Genomic DNA, 21479 nt, shown 5'->3' on the forward strand with positions numbered 1-21479 from the left:
TGTACAGTACCTGCCCACCAGTTGAATCATTCGATGCACTATCACGCCTGGCACGTGAGTCAAGCCATAAGCACTAAGCGCCTGATATACATTAGTGAATTTAGCTGCGACACTAAGCAACAACAGCTATCAGAGAACAGAGTGAGTACATAAAGGACGACCAGATTCATTGTAATGCAGCGCAACAAATCATAGGAAATTGCACACGTGTCTCCCAAGCCCATGATGAATGCCCCAACCACTCACCCTCTCCCAACCTTCGACATCACCGCCGAAGGCCTCGCAAAGGAAGCCGAGAATCTAGTCACGTATCTCGAACACTCCGCCGACGAACTAGTCGCCTCCGTCACTCGCTCGGAACTCACCTTCGACACGGTCGTCCGGCCGCTGGCCGCGATCGACAATGAACTCCGCGCCCGCGTGCAATACATCGCGCTCTTCCATGGCGTCTCCCCGTGTGCGGAGGTCAGACAGGCCTCGTCCGCGGCAGAGAACAAAGTGGTCCACGCGCACTTGGGGCTGTTCCAGCGGGACGACCTCTTCGCCCTCATCGACGCAGTTCATGCCAATCCTCAAGCGCATGCGTCCGTCGACGAGGAGGATCTGAAGTTGCTGAACAGGTTTCATCAATTGTTCATCGAGAACGGAATGAAGTTGACCGGTGCGAGTCGGGAGCGCTTCACGTGGATCACGCGGCGTTTGGTCGACCTGCGAGTCGAATTCATGCAGAACCTTGGCGCGGATCCGGGGTCTGTGTGCTTCAGCGAGGGCGAACTAGCGGGTCTGACTGTGGAGGGATTCGAGCTCGTTGAGGAAGGCAGTGTCGGTGCTGCTGCTGCGACGAACCGGTATCGAGTGCCCCTTACCAAGCCAGTCGTGACGAGAATCCTGTCTCAATGCAGAGTCCCGCAGACCCGGAAGGAAGTCTTCCTGCGCAATCAGAATCGGTACGAGCCCAATGTCGAGATCTTCCGGGAGATCGTGCTTCTGCGCGACGAAGCCTCGCGGCTGCTGGGGTTCGAGTCCTTCGCGCATCGCAAGCTTCAGCAGCAGCTCGTCAAATCGCCGGACCGTGTGGAGAAATGGCTGAAGGAGCTGCACGCCGCGCTGGAACCCCTCGCGCAACGAGAACTGGAGCAGCTGCGAGTTGTCTCTGGAACAGACGCCATCCATCTCTGGGACCTGGACTTCTACCATAACCGCATCCTCCAGGAACAGTACCACGTGGACCACGAGCGCGTGGCGGAGTACTTTCCGGCTCGAGGCACCATCGAGCGCATGCTAGGCATCTTTGAGGAGCTGTTCAGTGTGCAGTTTGAGAAGGTTGAAGCTTCTGGCAAGCATACCTGGCATGCGGATGTGGATGCGTTCGCGGTCTGGGAGGCCGATAGGTCGGCCTTCATCGGCTATCTCTACGTGGACATCTATCCCCGGCCGGGGAAGTACAACCATGCGGCCAACTTCAATATCTATCCTGTGCGGCTTTCCTTTCCCTCAACCAGTGGAACTTCAGGAATATGGTGTGTGAACTGACCCTGTGGCAATTCAGGCGTACCGCAACAGCGAGGGCAAGCGAACCCCCGTCGTGACCGCGTTAGTCTGCAATGTCTCGCGAGGCGAACCGGCCCTACTCCGCCACCAGGAAGTCATCACCATCTTCCATGAACTCGGACATGGTATTCTCCTCTCCTTTCCCTCTCTTATCGTCTCGAACTATCATCCCCCCCTGACACTTCCTGGGATAAAACAGGAATGCACGACCTCCTCGGCCGATCAAAATACACCCTCTTCCACGGCCACCGCACCGTGGCCGACTTCATCGAAGCCCCCAGCCAACTCCTCGAGAACTGGTGCTGGGTGCCGGACTGCCTCCGCCGCCTGAGCCACTACTCCTACACCACCACCAACACCTCATCACCACCGCCAGCCTCAACCCCCCAAACCCACCCCGAACAAATCCCCACCGCCCTCCTCACCAACCTCCTCGCCGCCAAACCCCTCCACCAAGCCCTGCTCACCCTCCGCCAACTCGCCTTCAGCACCTTCGACATGGCCGTCCACCACCCTCCTTCCCACGCCGCCCTGCAATCCCTCGATATCTCAGCGACATACAACCGCCTCCTCGAAGAAACAACCGGTCTGCAGGGCCCTGCACCCCCCTCCCCTGAGGCATCACCTTACGAGAATTGGACCTGGGGCCACGGCCACGTCACCACGGCGCACTACGTCTGGAGCCAGGAGGCGAATTACTATTCGTATCTGTTGTGAGTTTCCAGCCGTTCCAACCCTTCCTTATGGGATTATAGTAGGGAAAGTGGGACTGCGCATGAGCTGACTCGGTTGTGGATAGTACCCGCATGCTGGCCGCGGAGATCTGGGCGTCGCGGTTCCAGACGAACCCCATGAGTTCGGAGGCGGGGCTGGCGTACCGGAGGGGGATCTTGGAGTATGGCGGGAGTCGGGAGGAGTGGGGGTTGATTACCGGGTGGTTGGGGAGGGAGCCCAACTTGGGGGCTTATTTGAGGGAGTTGGGGGTGGAGATGGGGGAGGAGGAGCTTCGGTAGTTAGTAGTCGAGCAGTTTGAGTAATTGTGTAGGGGGTTAAGGTTAGCTCGGTTCTTGGTTGATGTGAGGTATCGCTATTTGGTGAGCAGATAGGTAGGGTAAGTTAAATTACTTTAGGTGGCTGAGGAGTACTCGTAGAAGTGACTGGTCAGACTCTGGGTTCTACTTTCGCTTTTACTGCCTTTTTTCCTTTGTGTGTGTGGTTCAGTGGGGATATTTTACCCTTGACACCGGGCAGAACCTGCACAAGTGCAAGGTCAACTCACTACATACATCGCAAATTGAGCAAGGGAGGAAATATTACCCCAGTCGGGAAATAGGGAGAAAGGCGGCACAGGATTCTTTGGTTTGTTTACTTATATTGAGAGATTACATGTCATAGAGTGGAACCGAAATAGCTCGCCACTGTGAGGGCATCGACTGGCAAGCAGCGAAGAGAAAACGGGATGAAGACAGTAGTCCCGGAGAAAAACAGAAAAAGGGTTATTGTCTGGCATATTTTCAGGCAGAAGGACATGACACAAGCACATACTTAACTTTTCGCCCCTCATCACCAGATCGCCGATCTAGTTCCAGTATGGCGATCATTCCCAGATGGAGTGAGTGGCAGACACGTCTCATCGAAGAGCAAGATTTCTGGTTCGCGAGCATGGCATACGCCCTCACGCCTGCGAACGCTTCCACTTCCCCAAACTGTCCGCCAGCGCTGTCTCCGAAGACGGGCTCGGCGTGCTCGTCACCGTGACATCCGTGCGCTGCAGAACCTGGATGCTATTATGTTGGTCCTTGACCGGACTGGTCAGAGCAATCTCGCCCTCCTCGAGGCGAGAGTAGGAGCTCTCGGACGTGCGCCACGCCTTGGCGACCTGCTGGCCCGCGGCCGCGGGACGGAACTGCGGGTTCTGGATCGTCGACCGGGTGCGGCTGCGCCAGTAGTCGCTGATTTTGAGCTTGCGGCGGAGGCCACTGTCCATGAGCAGCTTCGAGAGGCAAGGCATACTTAAGATGAAGAACCCGCAGGCCATCTCGGCAAAGGCCCAGAAGAGCAGCGGCGCGATCATGTACATCTGGTCGGCCGTTTTGGCGAAGGAGACAGTATGGGCCAGGCGGAAGCAAGCCGCGATAGATGCACTGGTTAAGATCGGGTTAGTATAGTACGGGTGGAATGATCGGAATGTGGGTACAGGAATGTGAAGGCAAGCGAGAGATGAAAAGGGAAGGAGGGGTGGAAATACGAACAGAATACCAGCACCAAAAATCACAGATATGCCCATCTTTTTCTGCCAGCTCATCTGCAGTCCCCAGATCATTCGTTGCGGAAGCAAGAACATGGTAATGTCAGAGAAAACCTGCACAGAAGCTGAACAGAGCATCACGTCCGGCAAAGAATAGCATTTGCTTGGGAGGTAGAACTCCCAAATCGCTCGATGCGGGCGACACTGTGCGTTCAGCAAGATTACGCACAGCAAGCCCCATAGACACTGCAGTGCGGAAACTGCCATGCATGCCCACCAGAAAGGGGTCTTGGCGCCATCGACCGGCACGAAGATCCGACACCAATCGAGGAGAATGGCAGTCTTGATCAGGGGAAGGACGGCTGAGTAGCAGCAGCCGTAGATCAAAATCAGCTAGGTCATATCAGCCGCAGTACCAGAGACCCGGGAGCTCGGTTGCCCTTACATAGAGGGGTCTGACAAGATCGCCCATGTGGAGATTCCATTGGTGGACGAAATAACCCGGTGTATGGATCATCTCATAGCCAGCATAGGCAGTACCCCAGTAGGAACCCTAGGTATGATAAGCATTGAGCGGTATGCAGAATGCAAAGGATACACGTACAAAGGCACCGACCATCAAAACTATTCAAGAAGGAAGTTGTCAGTCTGTGCATTGAAGCCGAACAGTATGGGCATGCAGCTAACTTACCATCCTCGAGCCGAATGGAGCGATCTAGCCAGACCCGCACGTAGATACGCAAGCACATACACAGGGTGGCAACGACGGTGCAGACCGTAATGATGCCCCAGGCCAAACTGTTGTGGTTCGGAGGATTGTCGAAGTTAGGGGTGACGCCTTCTGGGGCCGCAAGGGCCGGCTGGGCAAACAGCGTGGCCAACTCGTCGGTAGACATTGCAATGGATGAGACCTTCCTCAATCAAGGTGGGCTCCATCGAATATAAGTTGTTCGTCCAACATGACAGGTCGAAAGGGGGTCAGTGTCGAAGTACGAGGATCGGGTACAAAACCACATGGCTACCGGGGGATCGTCCATGCCTCCCACTCCCTGGCGATTGATCTCTATCAAGTACTCGGTGGAAAAAGACTTTCTGACAGATTCCGTTTGCGTATCTGCATTCGCCTTGCTCCCCACTCACGGCCCGTTCGCCAGATGCTAGGAAGGCATCCGAGCCAACCGTTGTCGGGCGGGTGGGGACTGGCTGTGGTGGTGAAGGACCTCCTTGCCAACGGCGTTCAATTTGACAGCCTAATTTTTGGAAAATTGAGCCCACTGCGGTGCCACTACCACTCTGGCCGTGCCGATCCCTGTCACGGAGGCACTCAGGGTGGGCGCCCGATTTGCAAGACGGAATAACACTCCCAAGTGATGAGCACAGCAGTAGCCAAGAATGCGGGAAAATCGGTCGATCTGTGCGCCTTGGACCCAAGGGAAATCAAACAAAGTCCTTTGTGTTGTTTATCTATCCATTATTGATCTGGGGACCAGGCGTTCATTAAGCTCCCTTGAGTGGACAGGCGAACAGCAGCAATGCAAGGGTGACAGCTGATCACAGATTCCTATTCCTTTCCCCACTTTAGTGCCAAGTGATTAGCAGCTGACGGACTGTCTTGACAATTCCTTCGGAACGGCTGGACCTTGAAGAGCCACCTTCAGCACTCCAATCACGAATAATGGTAGCTCCTCCAAGAACTAGTCGAGATATCGTAAGCCGAGCGGCTTGTGAGGAGAGGAAGGAACCATCCCCCTCATGGCGGTTCGTCGCGGCGATCTCGGGGCTAGCCTACTTATAGGCGTTGCAGTACCCCTCAACTGCATCTTAATCGCACAGCCCCTGATTTCTCAAGCATTATGGCGACCGGTGAGTATCCTTTGCGGCTGATTCAGTTGTTCTTGCGACTCAGCGACTGAAACAAGAAAATGGGAACTCCTAGTCTCTCACAGCTCTCATGCGCCCGCAAGGGCCGCTGAGTATCCTAGTCAGGCTGACCTGCGCAAAATGATGGCTCAGCAACCCTTGCCTGCTCTCGAACCCAACCTCATCGACCCCGGGACGATGACTGGCGATGAACCGGCCGTTCAGGCGCATGCCGTGCTAGATCAGCTCAACACGGCCCTGTCCAGCAAAAACGTGGAGGCGCTCAAGGCCTGTTTCTATACCAGCCAGGCCTATTGGAAGGACCAACTGGCGCTCACATACCACCTCCGCACATTCAATACACCCGATATCATCGCTGCTGCGATGCTGGAAACAGCTCCCTTGCGAGGGTTAGGAGATGTGTCTGTAGACGGAGGCGCGGTCTTTATTCCTGCGACACCCACCTTGGTTAGTCACTACACACAATGTATGGTGTTGCAGATGCTGACCGTGGATGACAATACGCTAGCAATTCATCGACTGTGGAATCAGTTTCCGAACGAGCTTCCCGGCAGCGATAGGCAAGGGAAAGGTGGTACTCTTGCCAGTACAGACCGTGGAGAAGACGATCGAGTGGAAGATCTGGGTTTTGAGTACAATGCTGGAGAGCTTGGATCTTCATCCGGAAGACCAGGGACTGTTGCAAGGATCGAGCAAAGAGTACCCTGATCCGGAGAGATTCGATACCGATGTGTTTATCATTGGAGGCGGAAATGCGTAAGTGGAAGAAAGATGGCAAGAATGGGAGAACGGAGGCTAATGGAAGATGGTGGTTGAAAGAGCTGCCGCGTTGGCCGCGCGCCTGAAGACGCTGGGAGTGGAAAGTGTCATGGCCGAACGCAACTCCCACGTCGGCGACAATTGGGCTCGTCGCTACGACTGCATGCGCTTTCACATTCCCACCTCCTTCTGCGATTTCCCGTTCATGCGTAAGTCATTTCTTTTCCCCAAGTGGGTACAGTACAAGCCACTTTTATCTGACAAGGGCCCTTGACATCATGGAATCCTATAGCTTACGGCCCCGAACTCCAATCTCCCCATCTGCTCTCGCGCGACGACCTGGCAGAGCAAGTTCGACGATACGTTGCGACCTTTCAGCTGAACATCATCACGTCGGCTCAGATCCAGTCAACCCAATACAACCAGGCGACACAGCAATGGCAGATCCAGATCCAAACCCCGATTAGCCGACGCACGGCCATTGCAAAGCACCTCGTCCTCGCGGCTGGCATTGCATCCCAGCAGCCCTACGTGCCTTCCATCCCCAACAAAGACGCCTACCAGGGTATCAACATTCACTCAACCCAGTACCAGAATGCCAGGAAGCTGGTGGACCAGGGGGCTAAGGTAGACACTCAATACATTTTCGTTCTTCGGCCAAGCTAACTTGACCCCCCCAAGTCCGTCCTCGTCATCGGCTCCGCCAACACCGCCTTCGATATCCTCGAGGACTGCCACGCCGCCGGACTACAAGCCACGATGAACGTACGCTCCCCGACCTACATCGTCCCGATCGAGTACCTTCTCGACAAGCGCAGTCTAGGCGCCTACGACCTCGGCGTCGAAGCCGCCGATCGACTCTTCCTCTCCCTTCCCGCCGTGATTGACAGCCAACTGGGCGATGGTTTGATGAAGCTCTTTTCATCCCTGGAACCCAACCGCTACGACGCGCTCGCCGCGACAGGCTTCCCCGTACGCGACAGCTCCCACGTCGAGTCCGTTCTCATGCACAACCTGCTCGAGCGCGCAGGCGGCCACTACGTCGATGTCGGCGGCACCAAGCTGCTAGCCGAGGGCAAGGCCGGCGTCAAAGCCAACGGAGAACCGACTGCATACACGGCCACAGGACTGACCTTCTCAGACGGTTCCTCGCTGGACGCCGACGCGGTGGTCTGGTGTACCGGGTTCGCCGATCGGGATGTCCGCGACACCACAGCAACGCTGCTCGGTGGTGGGGCTCGTGCTGCGTCGGGAACTGGCGACGACGACCTCGCAAATGCGGGTGGTGAATCTATCCTAGGTCCCGAGGAGATCGCGGCCCGTGTCGACGCAACCTGGGGCGTGGACGCGGAGGGCGAGATCCGCGGCATGTGGAAGCGGCATCGCCAGCTGGACAACTTCTGGATCATGGGCGGGTTCACGCAGCAGCATCGCTGGCATTCGCGGACGCTGGCGCTGCAGATCAAGGCCGCTCTGGAAGGGGTCTTGCCGCCAGCTTATCGGGACACTCCGCGTGTCTAAAGGATCGATACTGGAGAGTTGTCGTTTTGGTGGTGGGGGTTTCATGCATATAGTTCTATCTCTTGGGTGGTTGGCTGTCTTATTTCGTGCCGTAGAATTTTGTATCGTTGCACAGTGAGCGCGGGGCCGCGGAAAGATTCTCAAGCTCCAACTGACGCTCCTTAATGTTAATCTAGATCCGAGCACACAAGCATACTCGTGTCTGCTTTGTTTGATATACTCCGATATTGCCTAATGCTATGCGGTGACAGTTCAGCGAGGACGGTCGATACTATTTGTTTTTCTGTCTTAGAAGCCTTATCGGTGCTAGATATAGTTCTCGATACCAATCTGACCCTGCTCCTTCTGAACGGGAATTTAGAAGACAAAGTTTCATGGAGGGCTCAGAAGCGGCCAAACTTGTTGCAGCAATACTAATAATCGAGAACGTAAGCGATACAGGGCTAACCGTCCCGGACTGCGCTTCGTGTTGTAAAGCCTACCATCAGTTCTATTTTTCAGTAACTTGAGATACGATAGAAAGCATGTGGGTACAGAAAGTTCTGAGTTGACTCATTTGGTGGTCTTAAATACTGTTCAAGGGATTTGTGTAGTGTCCTTGACGTATCGGCCTGGTTATATATCTTTCGTTCCAGAACACCTCTATAATACTCCGCAGCCAACGGCGTATCACAAGCAGATGGGACCAGAAAAGAAAGTGAGATAAAGTTGAAAAGTCACTAAGAATAAACATGCACTGCGAGTAGTCCAGGTGTATCACAGTTTTGACGTTGTGTTGAAATATAGTTCAGGAATTTGAAGTTTGATTGAGGACGAACTGCTCGCGTGCTCTTTTCTCACCGGCCCGGTAAACTTACTCTCAGCGAAATGAGTCAAATTTCGCTAGGAATTCAAAATTGTGCAAAAAGCAGTTTTATTCGAGGAAATTACCATAGATACTCTTCTTGTATGCTTGAAAATGATTGTCGGCTCCGTGGTCCCCATATGTGGGCTTAAATTACAAAAATAATCACAAAAAGAAGTTGGTGGCAAGTTGGAATTTAGCTGGCCAGGGGAGGTATGTACGATTGGCACTCTTCTTGATTTAGACGCAGTGATTCTATTGCATTCCTTCTATAGCCCTGCTTGGAGCAGTAACTACAAGATCCAAAATGGTATATCCGCTAGATTGCATCCAACGTCCAGAAGCAGCTCGAATTTGTAGCCAAAAAAATGTCATGAAGATTGTCGTGTAGATCACCAGGATCTGTCACACGTTGTCTAGTCAAAGTACTTCTTCATGAGGTTGTGAGCCAATTCCACACCAGCACTATGCATCGTCAGTATATCATCGAAGAAAAGAAGCATAGAACTTACAAAGTCGCTGCGTTGGCTGGGACCGCACGGGCCAGGGCAGGACCAAAGCCGGGGAAGAACGCCTTGAACCCGCCGTTGGCATAGACAGCGCGAATGGTTCCGCCGATCGTGGGCCGACCGGGGGCACTCTGCAGGCGAGACTTGACGGTATCGACGGGGAAGACCGGAATCCACATGGCGATTCCAGCAGCTCCGCCTGCGGCCAGCACAGCGGTCATCGACAACTCGCCCGTGACGCGTCCCTGCTCGTCCTTGGGCGTCAACGTCCGCTTGATGTACTCGTACGCGGCGAAGTACGCCGCGGAACCGGGTCCATCACGGGCCAGAGTCATCGCGCTGCCACGGAACACACTGCGAATGCCCCCCTCTTTGTACAGTTGGCGAACCACATCCAAGCCGCCCGAGTACTTGGGCTTCTGGCCCGGCGGAGGCGGGTTTTGACCCTGAATCTGAAGAAGCACCTTAACGCGCTCGAAGGGAGCCGTGATCAGAGTCATGGGAATCGCCGAGAAGAAACCCGCCGCAGAGATCTGGCCGATGGTGTATTGAGGAGTGTTGTGCTTCACCTCTACGGTGGACAACTTGCCGACAAGCGTTTTTCCTACATCGTAACCCTGCGATGGTCAGCTGAAAGTTCCCAAATGCTTCACAAGCGATAAAACGTACCCAAAAGCTAACAGCAACTGGTTCGAAAGTTCATCGTCAGTGAAAGACTTTACATGCGAAATTCGCGCACTTACACATAGGCGTCACTCCCACCAGGGGAGCTGAAACACCCGCGTACAATCCCTGCGGCGAGTTAGTGTGACTTCATAAGGCCATCCGTAAACTCGCGACTTACACGAGCAAGACCTTCGCGTGCGACCGTCTTCTTGACCACATCTATAGCACCTGCGTAGACGCCCCGTTCTGCTGTCTGCAACCGCACCTTGACCAAATCGAAAGGATGACCGACGACGACGGCGCACACACCGCCCACACCACCCGCTACGAGGGAGCGGATCTGTGCGATTGTTTGGTTGACGGGCTTGATTTCTGGGACGGGGACAACCTCTGGGATCGGAGGCGAGGCCGATGTTGATGTGGATGTGGTCGACATGGCGGAAAGGAAGATGTTCGAAAGATAAGATGAGTGTCAGGGAGGGAGGGTGGTAGGAGGAGGAAAGAGGAAAGAAGAAGATCGTGTGGTGAACAAAAAGCAGAGATATGGGTCTCGAAAGAATAAGAAAGATAGAATTGGGTAGAAAAGAAAGCCAGCAGAGCAGAGCTAAGTACGTACAAGCGATCGGTCGGTCAGTCGGTCGGTATTCCGGAGTAAGCTAATCTGGGGATTGGGGATTGTGGATTGTGACGAGGCCGCGGGGAGGAGGGAACCTCGGCTCGGCATACGGATCAAATATGGCTCCGAGAACAAGGGGTCAGTCGCGGCCTTTCCTTCCGAGGTCATTGCCGTCTTCTGCCTAGTGACGGTGACATTGTGAGTGAGATGATTGATTGACACTTCCCAATCTCATCGTCATTCATCCAGCCCATTCCTCGTCATAGCTGCCCGATGAAAGTCACAAATCTGACAGAACACTGTCAACAACAACATCCGAGCATGTTTCTCCTCGTGGTCAATGGCACCGGGTGAGCGGAAGTCAATCGTGGCCGTGTTGATGATCATCTGTCCAAGGATTCAGCAACGGACGACAGGAAGATTGCTTATCGAGGGGGAAGGCGGGCACATGACTGGTGACTATGCCAAGCCTTCACATGCCGGTTTCGGTCAATGCAGGGATGTGGCTAGTGTGGCTAGTGTACATGGACGGCGGTGGCTGATATCCTCATAGTCTCTGTACGATGAACATATCAAGTAACTACAGATCATACTGTGGCTCTGTGGACTTTATTGTTCGTCTTACTGGTGATCCTGATTCTCTAAGCGTGGTATACGCACAGTGACCGGCGTTTCATCACTACCCAACGGTGAGCATGCCCCTTTCCCCTTTTCAACGTAGACTCCCTTCTGACACCCTCACTGCAGGGGTTCGTCCACTTGCTGGTTCGGAGCCCCAAGGTTGTCTCCTTGGCCGCGGAGATAAATTCCTCAGAGATCTGGTATAATAGAGATCATCTCGCGTCTTCAGCAAACAGTCAAGGTAGCCAGAGTTCAGGGGAGATGAGTTTCCGGCAGATCGACCCTGCAGATCTATGACAGGTTCGTCGAGTCCGCAGTCTGCCGTTCCAGACTCGCGGCTCGGCAGCATACAGATCGCACGAACCGGTTCCAACTCTTGTTTCCATCTGCACCATTGCATCATTGATCCTAAATTGGTCCGATCGCGTGGTTGACAACTTGACAGCTGAAGGCCATCGATCGATCCTTCACTCTTCTGTGATGCCTTTTGGTTTTGTCGATTTTGCGATACATCCAGTGTTGGTTGCCTTCTGCTGCCTCGATCGATCGGATCTTATATATCAAAATGCAACCGAGGGCAGAATTTATAAAGCAGAGAAAAGATTCCTTTCACGAGCCACATAGACCCCCAAACCTTTGTGCGACGCCGTGATGGACCAATACACCAGTTTTATGGATACTGAGTCGCTGCGCTCCGAGCCGTCGACCGTCGCGCTCGACAACTACCCAGCCTCACCGTGAGCCAAACTCGCTCTCAAAGAAAAACTCAGCTCTTGCTTACTGGCGTGCAGACCCCCAGAAGCACTTATCGCTGGCTTTCCTCACCCTCCCAGCCGGGCTCGCAAGGATGACGAGCATCCTAACCTAACACCCAAGCCGTCCCTCAAAACCCTCCGTCGCAACTACATGATTCACGAGCTGCCTCTCCTCCACGAGCCCAATCCTTACTACAAAAATGACAGCGATCAGCAGCAGTTCCATCCGCTTCAAGAACCAGGCCTCTCATATGATCTGATTGCTCCAGCCGCATCTGACGACGCGGCTCCCCTTCACAGTCTTGAGCGTCTCGCCGACCTCATGTTTTCTTCCGAACACATGCTCTCGATTCTCAACAATCCACGCTATCTTGCGCGATTTCGCGAATTTCTGCTCGAGGAGCGTCCGCGCTCGCTCGCCCTCCTGACATACTACCTCACAGCTCGCAAGGCTCTTCTAGCCATTGACTATGCCAACGCACTGGTCCGGTCCGTTATCGACGCGCCTCCAGTCACAATCGCGACGCCCGACCCAATCGTGGGCCAAATCTCCCACCCCGTGCTGTACCAGCGCGTCACCGAGGCTCTGCAGGCCCTCACAGCGGAGGAGCTTCCCGCTTTCATCACCGCCCGCTGTATCAGCTTGACGAGTAGAGTGGTCGAGGAGCGCGTACGCGGGACTCTCCCGCCCAAATTCCAGGGTGCGTCAGATGCGCTGGCGGAGGTGTTCTGCTTGACCGATCCGTCACGACGGGATAATCCCATCATTTTCGCCTCGGAGGGTACGTTCTCTTCTAACTGATCGGCTACTGGCCAATTCTGATTCTGCGATTGACAATCGTCTGTAGAGTTCCATCGCACGACTCAATACGGCATGGACTATGTGCTCGGTCGCAACTGTCGGTTTTTGCAGGGGCCGAAGACCAATCCCAACAGTGTGAGACGCATTCGCGAGGGCATTGAGAATGGAAGACATCATTCCGAGCTGTTCCTGAATTAGTGAGTCGCCCACGAGCCGGACCCCAAAGCACTGAGATTTTGCACGGGGCGAGAGATATACTAACGTGCGAAACCAGCCGCCGCGATGGCTCGCCGTTCATGAACCTACTACAGTGCGCCCCACTGTGCGACAGCCGCGGCACGGTGCGATACTTCATCGGCGCCCAAATCGACGTCTCCGGGCTGGCGATGGACGGTGCACAGATGGAGTCCCTGCGCGCTCTGCAGGCCAAGCAACGTCGAGCCGAGGCCAAGGCGGCGGAGGATGCGCAGGAAGAGGACTCCATGGAGATCATCCAACCGGAGGAAGGGGTAGAAGAGGAAGGCGGGGTGCAGGTCCGTTTCGATGAGGATGATAACGCAACAAGAACATTCACATACCCTCCGACCCAACCACCACTCAACCACGAACCGTCGCAGGCAGTGATGGAAAATGGCCATCACCCACATCACCGGGTCGGGGAGAGTCTCGGATCATTCGGATCGGTGTACAGCCAGAGGGACGACGGCGAAGACGACGACGACGACAATGACCGCCCCAAGGACGAATTCCGGCAGTTGACCGAGCTGTTCACCCCGCGGGAGTTGAACGTGACGCACGAGGTCGGCGGGACACTCTTCCACCCCAGCGCGGTGTCCAGTACGGCCGGGATGCTGGATCGGGGCAGCTGGCAGGCGATGAGTCGAACGTGGTCGATGGTCGAGGACGAGGCGATCCGGGAGCGAGAAATGAAGGAGTCCATGTGGCGAGGCTCGTTGACCGGGGTGTATGAAAATGTAGGCATCCTTTCTCTCTCTCTCCCTTTCCCCTTCGTGTCTTCACTTGTTTCTATTTGCGTTTATGGCGACTGGTTTGCGACTGACACATGAACCAGTACCTCCTCGTGCGACCGTACCCCTCGCTGCGGATTCTCTTCACCTCCCCCGCGCTCCAAATCCCCGGCATGCTGCAGTCTTCATTCCTCTCGCGTATCGGAAGTACCTCGACCGTACGTGAGGAGTTGCTGGAAGCACTGAAAGGTGGGCGGAGCGTCACCGCGCGCATTAAGTGGGTGACGAGGTACAACACTCAAGGACGCGATCGATGGGTCCATTGCACGCCATTGCTGGCGAGTAACGGGGAGGTGGGGGTATGGATGGTTGTGGTTGTGGACGACGATTGAGCGGGTTTACTATCTTTGGTTTTTTTTTTGAAGAATACAGGAGCGGGGCCGGGGCCGGTGTTCGGTGTAAAACAATTCGTTATTCGTGGGGAATCATCTAGACTAATACGTGCGTGTGTCTATAATAAATATATGACCCTTCCGTTCGTCAACAGCATCAAGCTCAGCTTCGTCGAGAGAGCAGGCCCTCCGCTTCCTCGCCGTCCCGGTCGGCCAGATTTTCGGCAACGGCCAGCCCCTCGGCGCGGCCCCGTTCCGCGTTGATGATCCAGATCAGCGGGATCGGGAGCAGGATGAGCACCGCGACGAAGAAGAACCCGCTCCGCACCTGGCCCGTCTTGTCGATCATCATGCCCACGATGGCCGGCCCAATGAACGAGCTGCCTTTGTCCGTGGCGGCGTACAGGGCGTAGAAGGCTGCTTCGCTGCCGGGAGGAATCAACAGCCCGAAGAAAGAGCGGCAGTACGAGGCCAATCCGCCTCCGACCACGCCGTGCACAATAGCCAGGGGATAGATCTCCCAGGGCTGCTGCAGGCCGATGACGCCCCAGCGCTGGACAAAGGGCAAGTAGGCCAGCAGTCCGTACAGAGGAATCAACTCGAACAGCGCAAGACACAACATGATGGTCTGATGTGACTGCAGACCCAGCCGGCGCGACACAATCGGCCACAGGAACGCGCCCGCCATGCCGGAGACCGTGGCTGTGATCGACAAGAGCGCGATCATGGTGGTGCTCAGGTGCAGCTCGGTGCGCGCGAACAGAATCGCGGTGCTGGACACCGTCGCCAGCGCATCCGATAGCAGGAACCAGGCCACGAGGAACAGACGCATCTCGCGCAGGCCCACCGCCACCCGCGCGGTTTTCCACAGCGACTTCCAGGCGAATCCCACAAGGCTTAGCCAGAGCCGCCACCTAGCGCGGGGCGGGCCGCCATTGTGTGTTGCGCCGCCGGCCTCCTCTAGCGGCGGGCCGGGGCGGGTGCGCAACCACCGCCGGCTGACCAGTGTGAATGCGCACCACCAGAGGCCCACTAGTAGCAATACGCAGCGCAGCGGAAACGTGCCGAATGATTTGCCAATCGAAGTCTTCGAGAGAGTCAAGAGGAGTCCAATGCTGAGGATTTGAACGAGAACTGCGGCGCAATAACCAAGTCCCACTCCTTTGGACGATATGCGCGTTGACAGCTGCAGTTCGGGAGACACTGCCTTCGTTTTAGAGGACCGACCGGATTCGCCCTGGTCATGACCATGCGACCGGGCGGAATGCGTGCGAAAGTTATCGTCATCTTCCTCCCCGTCAGGGTGTAGCTGGTGAAGCTCTTCGGGGGTCTCTTTGGTTGGCGAAGCGATGGACGGGTCGTTTGCGACGAGGACGGGCAGAAACGAGTTGAGCACAACGAACGAGGACCCCAGACATACAACGCCTACCACAACCAGGAGCGCACCAAAAATATAGACTGGCGGGGAAATTAACATGAACAGCATGCTCGTTACGGATCCCACGAAGCCGAAGGTCATGAGGAGGGTTTTGCGGTTACTCTCTGCAAAAGTGGAGCATCGTGGTCAGTGCTGATGTATATAGCAAGGAACCGGAGAGAGGGAATCTGGTGGTCATACCGTAATCTGCCAGTGCGCTGAACGATATCAGAGTCAAGGCTTGCACTAGCACCGCCAGGGAGAAGGTGTACATGGCGAAACTGGCGGTGGTGATCTCCAAGCCCATCAAATGGACTACGCATTGTTCATTGGAGTCGCCCGATGGAGCGTTGGGCCCAACGCATGGCTGATGGCTGGATTGTAGTGATCCCCGCTCGCGCGCCAATTGCTCGAGGGTCAGTGGGAGGAATGATCCTAGGACTACTTAGTTTGTGCTGAGATTGAGGTGCACATGGATGAGGGAAGCAGAGACGTACCAACACCGCAGACAGCGAAGACCTCGGCAGCGATGCCGTAAGCATACCAGCCCCAGATTTCCTGTCGGCTGGTCGGGGTGGTATCCTCACCGGCATAGCGCGGCGGACGTGAGGAGAACTCCTCATCCGAGAGGGGATCAGGGGCTGGAACTGAAGCCATTGAGAAACTTTCTGAGGGGATGGAAGACTGACAAACTGGAAATCCAGCTGTACCTGGTGAGAATGTCCGGCACTTCCGGAAAAGACGGTATTGAGATGAGTCAGCAAGGTCCACGGTGCATAACTTACGTCATTGACCCCGCCCGGGGCCCTTATCTGCACTTGCCTAATTAGGACGAGGTTCTTGGTGTCGGCATCACTCATCACCACCTGGCACTACAGTTCCGCCCTGCAATGCCTTTCTCCTTCGCTCTTCCCCCTTATTGCGAAAGACCATTCGAAGAGTTGATAAACCATCGACTGAATGCTGTTCAGATCATACCCCACCGTCATCAACGTCTCAAACAGCCTGCTAATCCGACACACACTCCTACTTCCCTTTGGATTCAGATATCACAGGACAGGTGCCAGAACAACGAAATCTGTCTTTGCTCGACGATCCAAAGAATATCTGCAAGGCTTAGCAGTTTGACTTGCTAGAAAATGTACCATGACGCTCGGAATGCTGCTCAATGTGCCTTCCTTGCCGCCGTGATTGACACTCTACACATGCCAAGTATGCAACAACTACTAACACATGACTATCATGAGACGAGTTCCAAGATGTGAAAAGCAAATGGTTACAGACCTACAATTTCATGACGATCAATCACGCCTTGTGAGGCGGCTCCTGAGCAGAGGAATAACCATGAAACCCAGCGGCTGACCGCAGCATCGGAAACAGGGCGGATGATCTCGGAGCTCTAATCGAGGCCCGCGCATACCCATACTTCTCCTTTGCCACTCGGTGTCACGCATATTCCGTAGCTCTGAGTCGTTCACAGGATGGCTCGGGGCGCCGGTGGCGGGTGAAATGATCTTCGTTGTGTAAGACAGGCTCCGACGGAGGCCACCGCGGAGGAACATGGTAGGGAACGCCCTGTGAGTGAGTGGGTCCGACGGGGCTCTAACTCTGGGGCTTGGGGACTTGGGGCTGATGATACCAATTAGGTATGTAGCACGATTTTAGCACTCGATTGAGCGGGTCTGTCGACTGGCGCTGAACATGACGATCACAGGCGGATAGGGCTCGGGAGTTCCCCCCTTCGGATCCGAGAATCCTTCAAATGCGATCTACTTCGAGAAAATGTCGACGAACCCATTAGACGACATTCCAGTAACACTCCCCGGTCTTCCGACGTGGTCTTACGACATTCGGAAGCGTACTGCACGATTCGCCAGCCTAGAACTCTAGTATTATAGGAGACGCGATGATAAGCTGACCAGTCAATGCTCCCGACTAAGCCGTGAAACATGGCTATGTAACCTACAACATCATGGTTACCTCAGATGCTCTGCCTCGGTCTATACGCTGTTGAACCTGGAAAGTAGTATTGAGGTGGTAGAGGCGGATGTACCATACTGCTATTTTCCCCCTTCTTTGGCACCAGAGCCCGTTTTAATATCTGCGTTGATTTGTACCAGTATATTTACCTGTGTCAATTGGAGCTGAAACGCAATCATCAGCATTGTCCTCAACCTGTGGGTTGTAGTATTCACAATGAATCAAGACAAGTCGTCCCAAGTTACCACCGGTCCACTTCCCAAGAGTGTGAAGGTCCGAACGACTTGCAACGCTTGCCAGCAGGCTAAGATTCGCTGCAGCCATGAGAAGCCATCATGTTTACGATGCCAGAAGCACAACTACAGCTGTATCTACAGTATTTCTCGACGGTTAGGGCGACCGGCCAAGAAAAAAGATACTGCAGCGAGTGGGAGTCATTTCAACATGCAAAAACATGCCCGGAGCCCTGTGGATAAGAGATTTCGTGGGTACCCTAGAAAGAAGAGGATTATAGAGGAGTCGGTGCACGAAGCCAGAGCCAACCTATCAAGCTACCAATGTGTCAATGAGAGAGCGATGCTTGACAACAATGCAAGCGATAGCCTCGAAAACCTTGGTATTGATGATGCTAGTCTACACCAAGACTGCTTCGTGGATCCTAATCGTATGACTCCCTGTGGCACCTATGTTTTACTCCCACAATATCACCTGCTTACAAGATCTAAAAGTTTCCGACGGCAACGACCTATCTTCAGATAATTGGTTACAGGAGTTCATGTCTAATCCTGTCGCTGAGCTAGTGCAGGAGCGCGAACTGCTAGACTCCCTCGGCTTGAACAACACCAAGGCTGAGAGCGTCAACAACACAAGTCCCTCTCATTCAAGCCACTTCACAAGCCCATCAAGAAGTTTCCTTACAACGGATTCTCAAGACCAAGCCCCAGAGTGCTACTACCTGGCTCCGAGCAATTTCCCTAGTCACAGCCAGTCCCCTGCGGATGACGCCCACGGACTTGTAGATAGTCGGGCCTCTGACCCTGAAGCTTTGAAGAAAGACTCTCTCGCCTGGCTACAGCCGGCTACGTCGTCTATCGATGGCATTTCACCAACGGTAACGACAGCGATGTCAGCGACGGAGCCTCCGGGCAGTTTCATCCCAACCAGAGCTCCGAAGCTTAATGACGTCTACAACTATGTGCCAGAACACTTCAAAACAAACCCCACCATGACTAGTTTCCAATATCAGTGCCAATGCCACGAACCGACGATACGCGAGTTGATTCAGGTCAATAACTTTGCATCGCGTGCGGGACCTGCGGCTACGATTGACTCCATTTTGAATTGTCAACGCGTGCTGCAGCAACTTTCGCACACCATCCTTCAATGCAGTCTATGCTCCCGTACTTGGATTAACCTCCTAATGATGGTTGTGGTCAGCATTGACAGTCTAGTGACCGCTCTAGAAGCCATCATATCGCTGGACAGCGGACTAGCAGAGAGGTTGTTCGCCGAGAATTGCGAGCCCCTCCCTACAGGGAACAGACCCGATAAAATTCCCAACGCGAACCTTAGACGATGCCGAGCAAGCAGCCTCTATCTGAAGACACATGTGGATGCCTGTCCGTTAGTGGTAGGAGGGTTCTGTGTTCCATTCGAGGACAAATTGTTTTTCATAGCACAGGTGCTGTACCTCCGGTTATCAGAGTTGCAGATGACCGTTCGTCGCATTCGTCTATGTACGCAAGAGTTTCTGACTGCACCTGCTGCCCGGGGCAGGCTGGGAATGATAATGGAGACCGATCAGCGGCTGGAGCTAGTTATGATGAAGACTAAATTGCTAGCACAGTTATGATTTGTTACTCGCTCATCCCAATCATCTATCACTTTCAGCTCAAAGAATGTTCTCCTCGCTTTCCTTTGATTCTCTTTCACAACACCACAGGCCATAGAAGGTAATGTACGAGACCCAACCTGTCGTAGTGCCTTGTCTAGGCAGTCACATAAGCTGCATGCTAGACCCAAAAAAGTAGGAGCATCAAGGTTGCTGCCTGCGCACTAGGGCATGGCCGAGAGCCAGCTGTGTGACGAGTGCGCGGATCTCATAGCATACTACGTCGCACAGTGAACTGGCTTGCCCAGGGAACAGACCAACAGAGCCTTCCCACCGGAAGTGATATAAGGTGAGGCTGTTCTAGTACCTCAGCGGCACGACGTTGTGATTGGGCTGCAATGTAGAGTCGTCGCAAGGCATGTGAATTCAGGCGCAGCGCAAGCCAGTCTTCCCAGGAGCCCAGGCTTGCGGCGACTGTGTGCACGAATCGTGATCTCGTTCGACTCAACCTCCTACCACAGCAAAGATGGGGGTCTCCATCTTATCTTTCTCGATACAACGATGACCCTGTGTTCGGAGCAAACTGGACCTGTCTGTTAGAACGCGCCATTCGCTTTCTGAGCCCCGCCGTGCAGTCATGGACAGCAGCAGCTGCTCCTGCTCGATACGTCTCCTGCAGATCATGACCGAGTGTCGGAACCTGCAACCGGTCGTGGAGCTCGCCACCATCCTGGACCTGGTCCACCGGGTCGTCACCCACGGGAAAGCGATGGTCAAGTGCAAGGGCTGCCGCAGCAACCCGCACTCGTCCTTTGCGATGCTGCCCGCGCTGGCCGAGCAGTGCCTGACCCTCCTCGAGGCTAGCAGTCTGGCCTACAGCATCACGAGCACCAACGGCAGCACGCTCCTGGACCCCACGGTGCTGGCGTTCGAGCAGCCGCTGTCGCAGTACATCTGTCTGCGCAGCCCGTCGCAGCTGGGTCGCATGGAGCTCGACGAGAAGGAAGCCACCCTCCTGGTCCGGACGCTGATCGGCCGCAACGCCAAGCAGTTTCTGGGTCTGCTCGAGAGTCTGCAGAAGCTGCTACAGTCGCTGGGGAAGGATATTGAGCCGGCCTTGCCGGCCCTGGGTCATGCCGTGCTGCACCCGTGCGAGTCAGTGGTCGAAACCGCGCTTCGGCGGTTCGTGGTGTTCCTAGAACAGATCAAGTTCGAGGTAGGTCAGTCCCTTGCGGTTGGGCTGGAAAGATATTTAATCGACTGCCCACAGTGAGCTTGATTTAGATTATTCTTTTTTTGCAAGGATGGTGAGGATGGGGATCAATCGACTGAAAAGATAGAGAGCTGAAGATAGAGTAACTTTCGCCTTGTGAGGGGAATTTGATGCATTGATCACTCATTGTATAGTCCGCAGTATGACTTTTTGGATCTCGATTCTGACTTTCTGTATGGTGATGGTGATGGTGACTCAATAGCATGGTGACAGCAAGCCATTGAACTTGATGCCTAAGGTGTGCGCAGAATGGTCCCTGTTTGCAATGTTTACATTTCTGTTCCGTGCCTGCCGATCCCCTTAAATTAGGCGGTGTGCATTATGTTTGTGAGATGACAAAAGCGACAATGCCCCCGCATTAATCGCACATGTCTCGATCCTGTAGGTAGCGTGTACTTGTTACCTTGATATGTATGTATTTAGGCAAAGTTGTTATGAAACCAAGTGGCATCTCCCACTTTCTCAGTGCACTGCATGGGGTTGAATGGCAAACGGCACAACAGCTCTTTCACTGAAATAATGCCAAGGGAAGAACCGGGGCAGTCAGGAAATAATGTGGGCTCCGGCTCACCGTTTGCCACGGATTCGAGCGACTTCTGCTAGACTAGCTCCGTGCTCCGAGAATTGATCAGGGGGGTCTCGCGAGCTGTCCTCGCCATGTTGCAGGTACATTTGCTGCAGGACATGCCATCTTTTCCAGTGTTCGCTTCCTTGTTGTACAAACCCCGCGTGCACCACACTCCACGTCTGTAGCATCAGTCTATATAGTGTTGTTGTCTATCGAGATTGGCTTTCATCAATAGCCCCTCAGACATCCCTCGACTGCAGCAACTTCAGGATTTCTC

At 54.4% G+C, this 21479-nt stretch overlaps 8 protein-coding genes across 8 annotated transcripts; 4 read left to right on the forward strand and 4 right to left on the reverse strand.

The window, feature by feature from the left end:
- Window positions 1-141: 141 nt before the first annotated feature.
- BO86DRAFT_410190 (M3 family metallopeptidase) lies at window positions 142-2564 on the forward strand (the record flags this gene model as incomplete). Its single annotated transcript, XM_025674481.1, has 4 exons — window positions 142-1476; window positions 1550-1676; window positions 1751-2264; window positions 2351-2564. Exons 1-4 carry the CDS (start codon window positions 223-225, stop codon window positions 2562-2564), a joined length of 2109 nt encoding a protein of 702 aa, XP_025527249.1. The 5' UTR covers window positions 142-222.
- A 662-nt stretch (window positions 2565-3226) lies between these two features.
- On the reverse strand, window positions 3227-4695 carry BO86DRAFT_314063 (uncharacterized protein; the record flags this gene model as incomplete). Its single annotated transcript, XM_025668029.1, has 5 exons — window positions 3227-3695; window positions 3804-4192; window positions 4245-4352; window positions 4404-4423; window positions 4491-4695. The coding sequence occupies 5 exons, from the start codon at window positions 4693-4695 to the stop codon at window positions 3227-3229; spliced, it is 1191 nt and encodes a 396-aa protein (XP_025527250.1).
- Window positions 4696-5405: 710 nt separating this feature from the next.
- Window positions 5406-8044, forward strand: BO86DRAFT_100700 (FAD/NAD(P)-binding domain-containing protein). The gene is made up of 6 exons (XM_025665844.1): window positions 5406-5662; window positions 5736-6127; window positions 6189-6436; window positions 6500-6648; window positions 6732-7066; window positions 7121-8044. Exons 1-6 carry the CDS (start codon window positions 5653-5655, stop codon window positions 7958-7960), a joined length of 1974 nt encoding a protein of 657 aa, XP_025527251.1. The 5' UTR covers window positions 5406-5652; the 3' UTR covers window positions 7961-8044.
- Window positions 8045-9134: 1090 nt separating this feature from the next.
- Window positions 9135-10675, reverse strand: BO86DRAFT_100736 (carnitine:acyl carnitine antiporter). The gene is made up of 5 exons (XM_025665845.1): window positions 10158-10675; window positions 10057-10105; window positions 9983-9999; window positions 9317-9930; window positions 9135-9269 (listed from the first exon to the last, which is right to left on the reverse strand). Exons 1-5 carry the CDS (start codon window positions 10413-10415, stop codon window positions 9221-9223), a joined length of 987 nt encoding a protein of 328 aa, XP_025527252.1. The 5' UTR covers window positions 10416-10675; the 3' UTR covers window positions 9135-9220.
- Window positions 10676-11743: 1068 nt separating this feature from the next.
- Window positions 11744-14215, forward strand: BO86DRAFT_100757 (uncharacterized protein). The gene is made up of 5 exons (XM_025665846.1): window positions 11744-11953; window positions 12008-12753; window positions 12820-12970; window positions 13048-13747; window positions 13846-14215. The coding sequence occupies exons 1-5, from the start codon at window positions 11868-11870 to the stop codon at window positions 14131-14133; spliced, it is 1971 nt and encodes a 656-aa protein (XP_025527253.1). The 5' UTR covers window positions 11744-11867; the 3' UTR covers window positions 14134-14215.
- Window positions 14200-16497, reverse strand: BO86DRAFT_363101 (MFS transporter). The gene is made up of 3 exons (XM_025669949.1): window positions 16048-16497; window positions 15752-15985; window positions 14200-15675 (listed from the first exon to the last, which is right to left on the reverse strand). The coding sequence occupies exons 1-3, from the start codon at window positions 16205-16207 to the stop codon at window positions 14297-14299; spliced, it is 1773 nt and encodes a 590-aa protein (XP_025527254.1). The 5' UTR covers window positions 16208-16497; the 3' UTR covers window positions 14200-14296.
- A 154-nt stretch (window positions 16498-16651) lies between these two features.
- On the reverse strand, window positions 16652-17697 carry BO86DRAFT_389584 (uncharacterized protein). Its single transcript, XM_025672173.1, has 3 exons — window positions 17265-17697; window positions 16931-17196; window positions 16652-16762 (listed from the first exon to the last, which is right to left on the reverse strand). The coding sequence occupies exons 1-3, from the start codon at window positions 17499-17501 to the stop codon at window positions 16750-16752; spliced, it is 516 nt and encodes a 171-aa protein (XP_025527255.1). The 5' UTR covers window positions 17502-17697; the 3' UTR covers window positions 16652-16749.
- Window positions 17698-17746: 49 nt separating this feature from the next.
- BO86DRAFT_363102 (Zn(II)2Cys6 transcription factor domain-containing protein) lies at window positions 17747-20808 on the forward strand (the record flags this gene model as incomplete). Its single annotated transcript, XM_025669950.1, has 4 exons — window positions 17747-18194; window positions 18250-19375; window positions 20013-20379; window positions 20473-20808. The coding sequence occupies 4 exons, from the start codon at window positions 17747-17749 to the stop codon at window positions 20632-20634; spliced, it is 2103 nt and encodes a 700-aa protein (XP_025527256.1). The 3' UTR covers window positions 20635-20808.
- Between the last annotated feature and the right edge of the window lie 671 nt (window positions 20809-21479).

Source organism: Aspergillus japonicus, assembly GCF_003184785.1.
Source record: "Aspergillus japonicus CBS 114.51 unplaced genomic scaffold BO86scaffold_27, whole genome shotgun sequence".
Classification (NCBI taxonomy): domain Eukaryota; kingdom Fungi; phylum Ascomycota; class Eurotiomycetes; order Eurotiales; family Aspergillaceae; genus Aspergillus; species Aspergillus japonicus.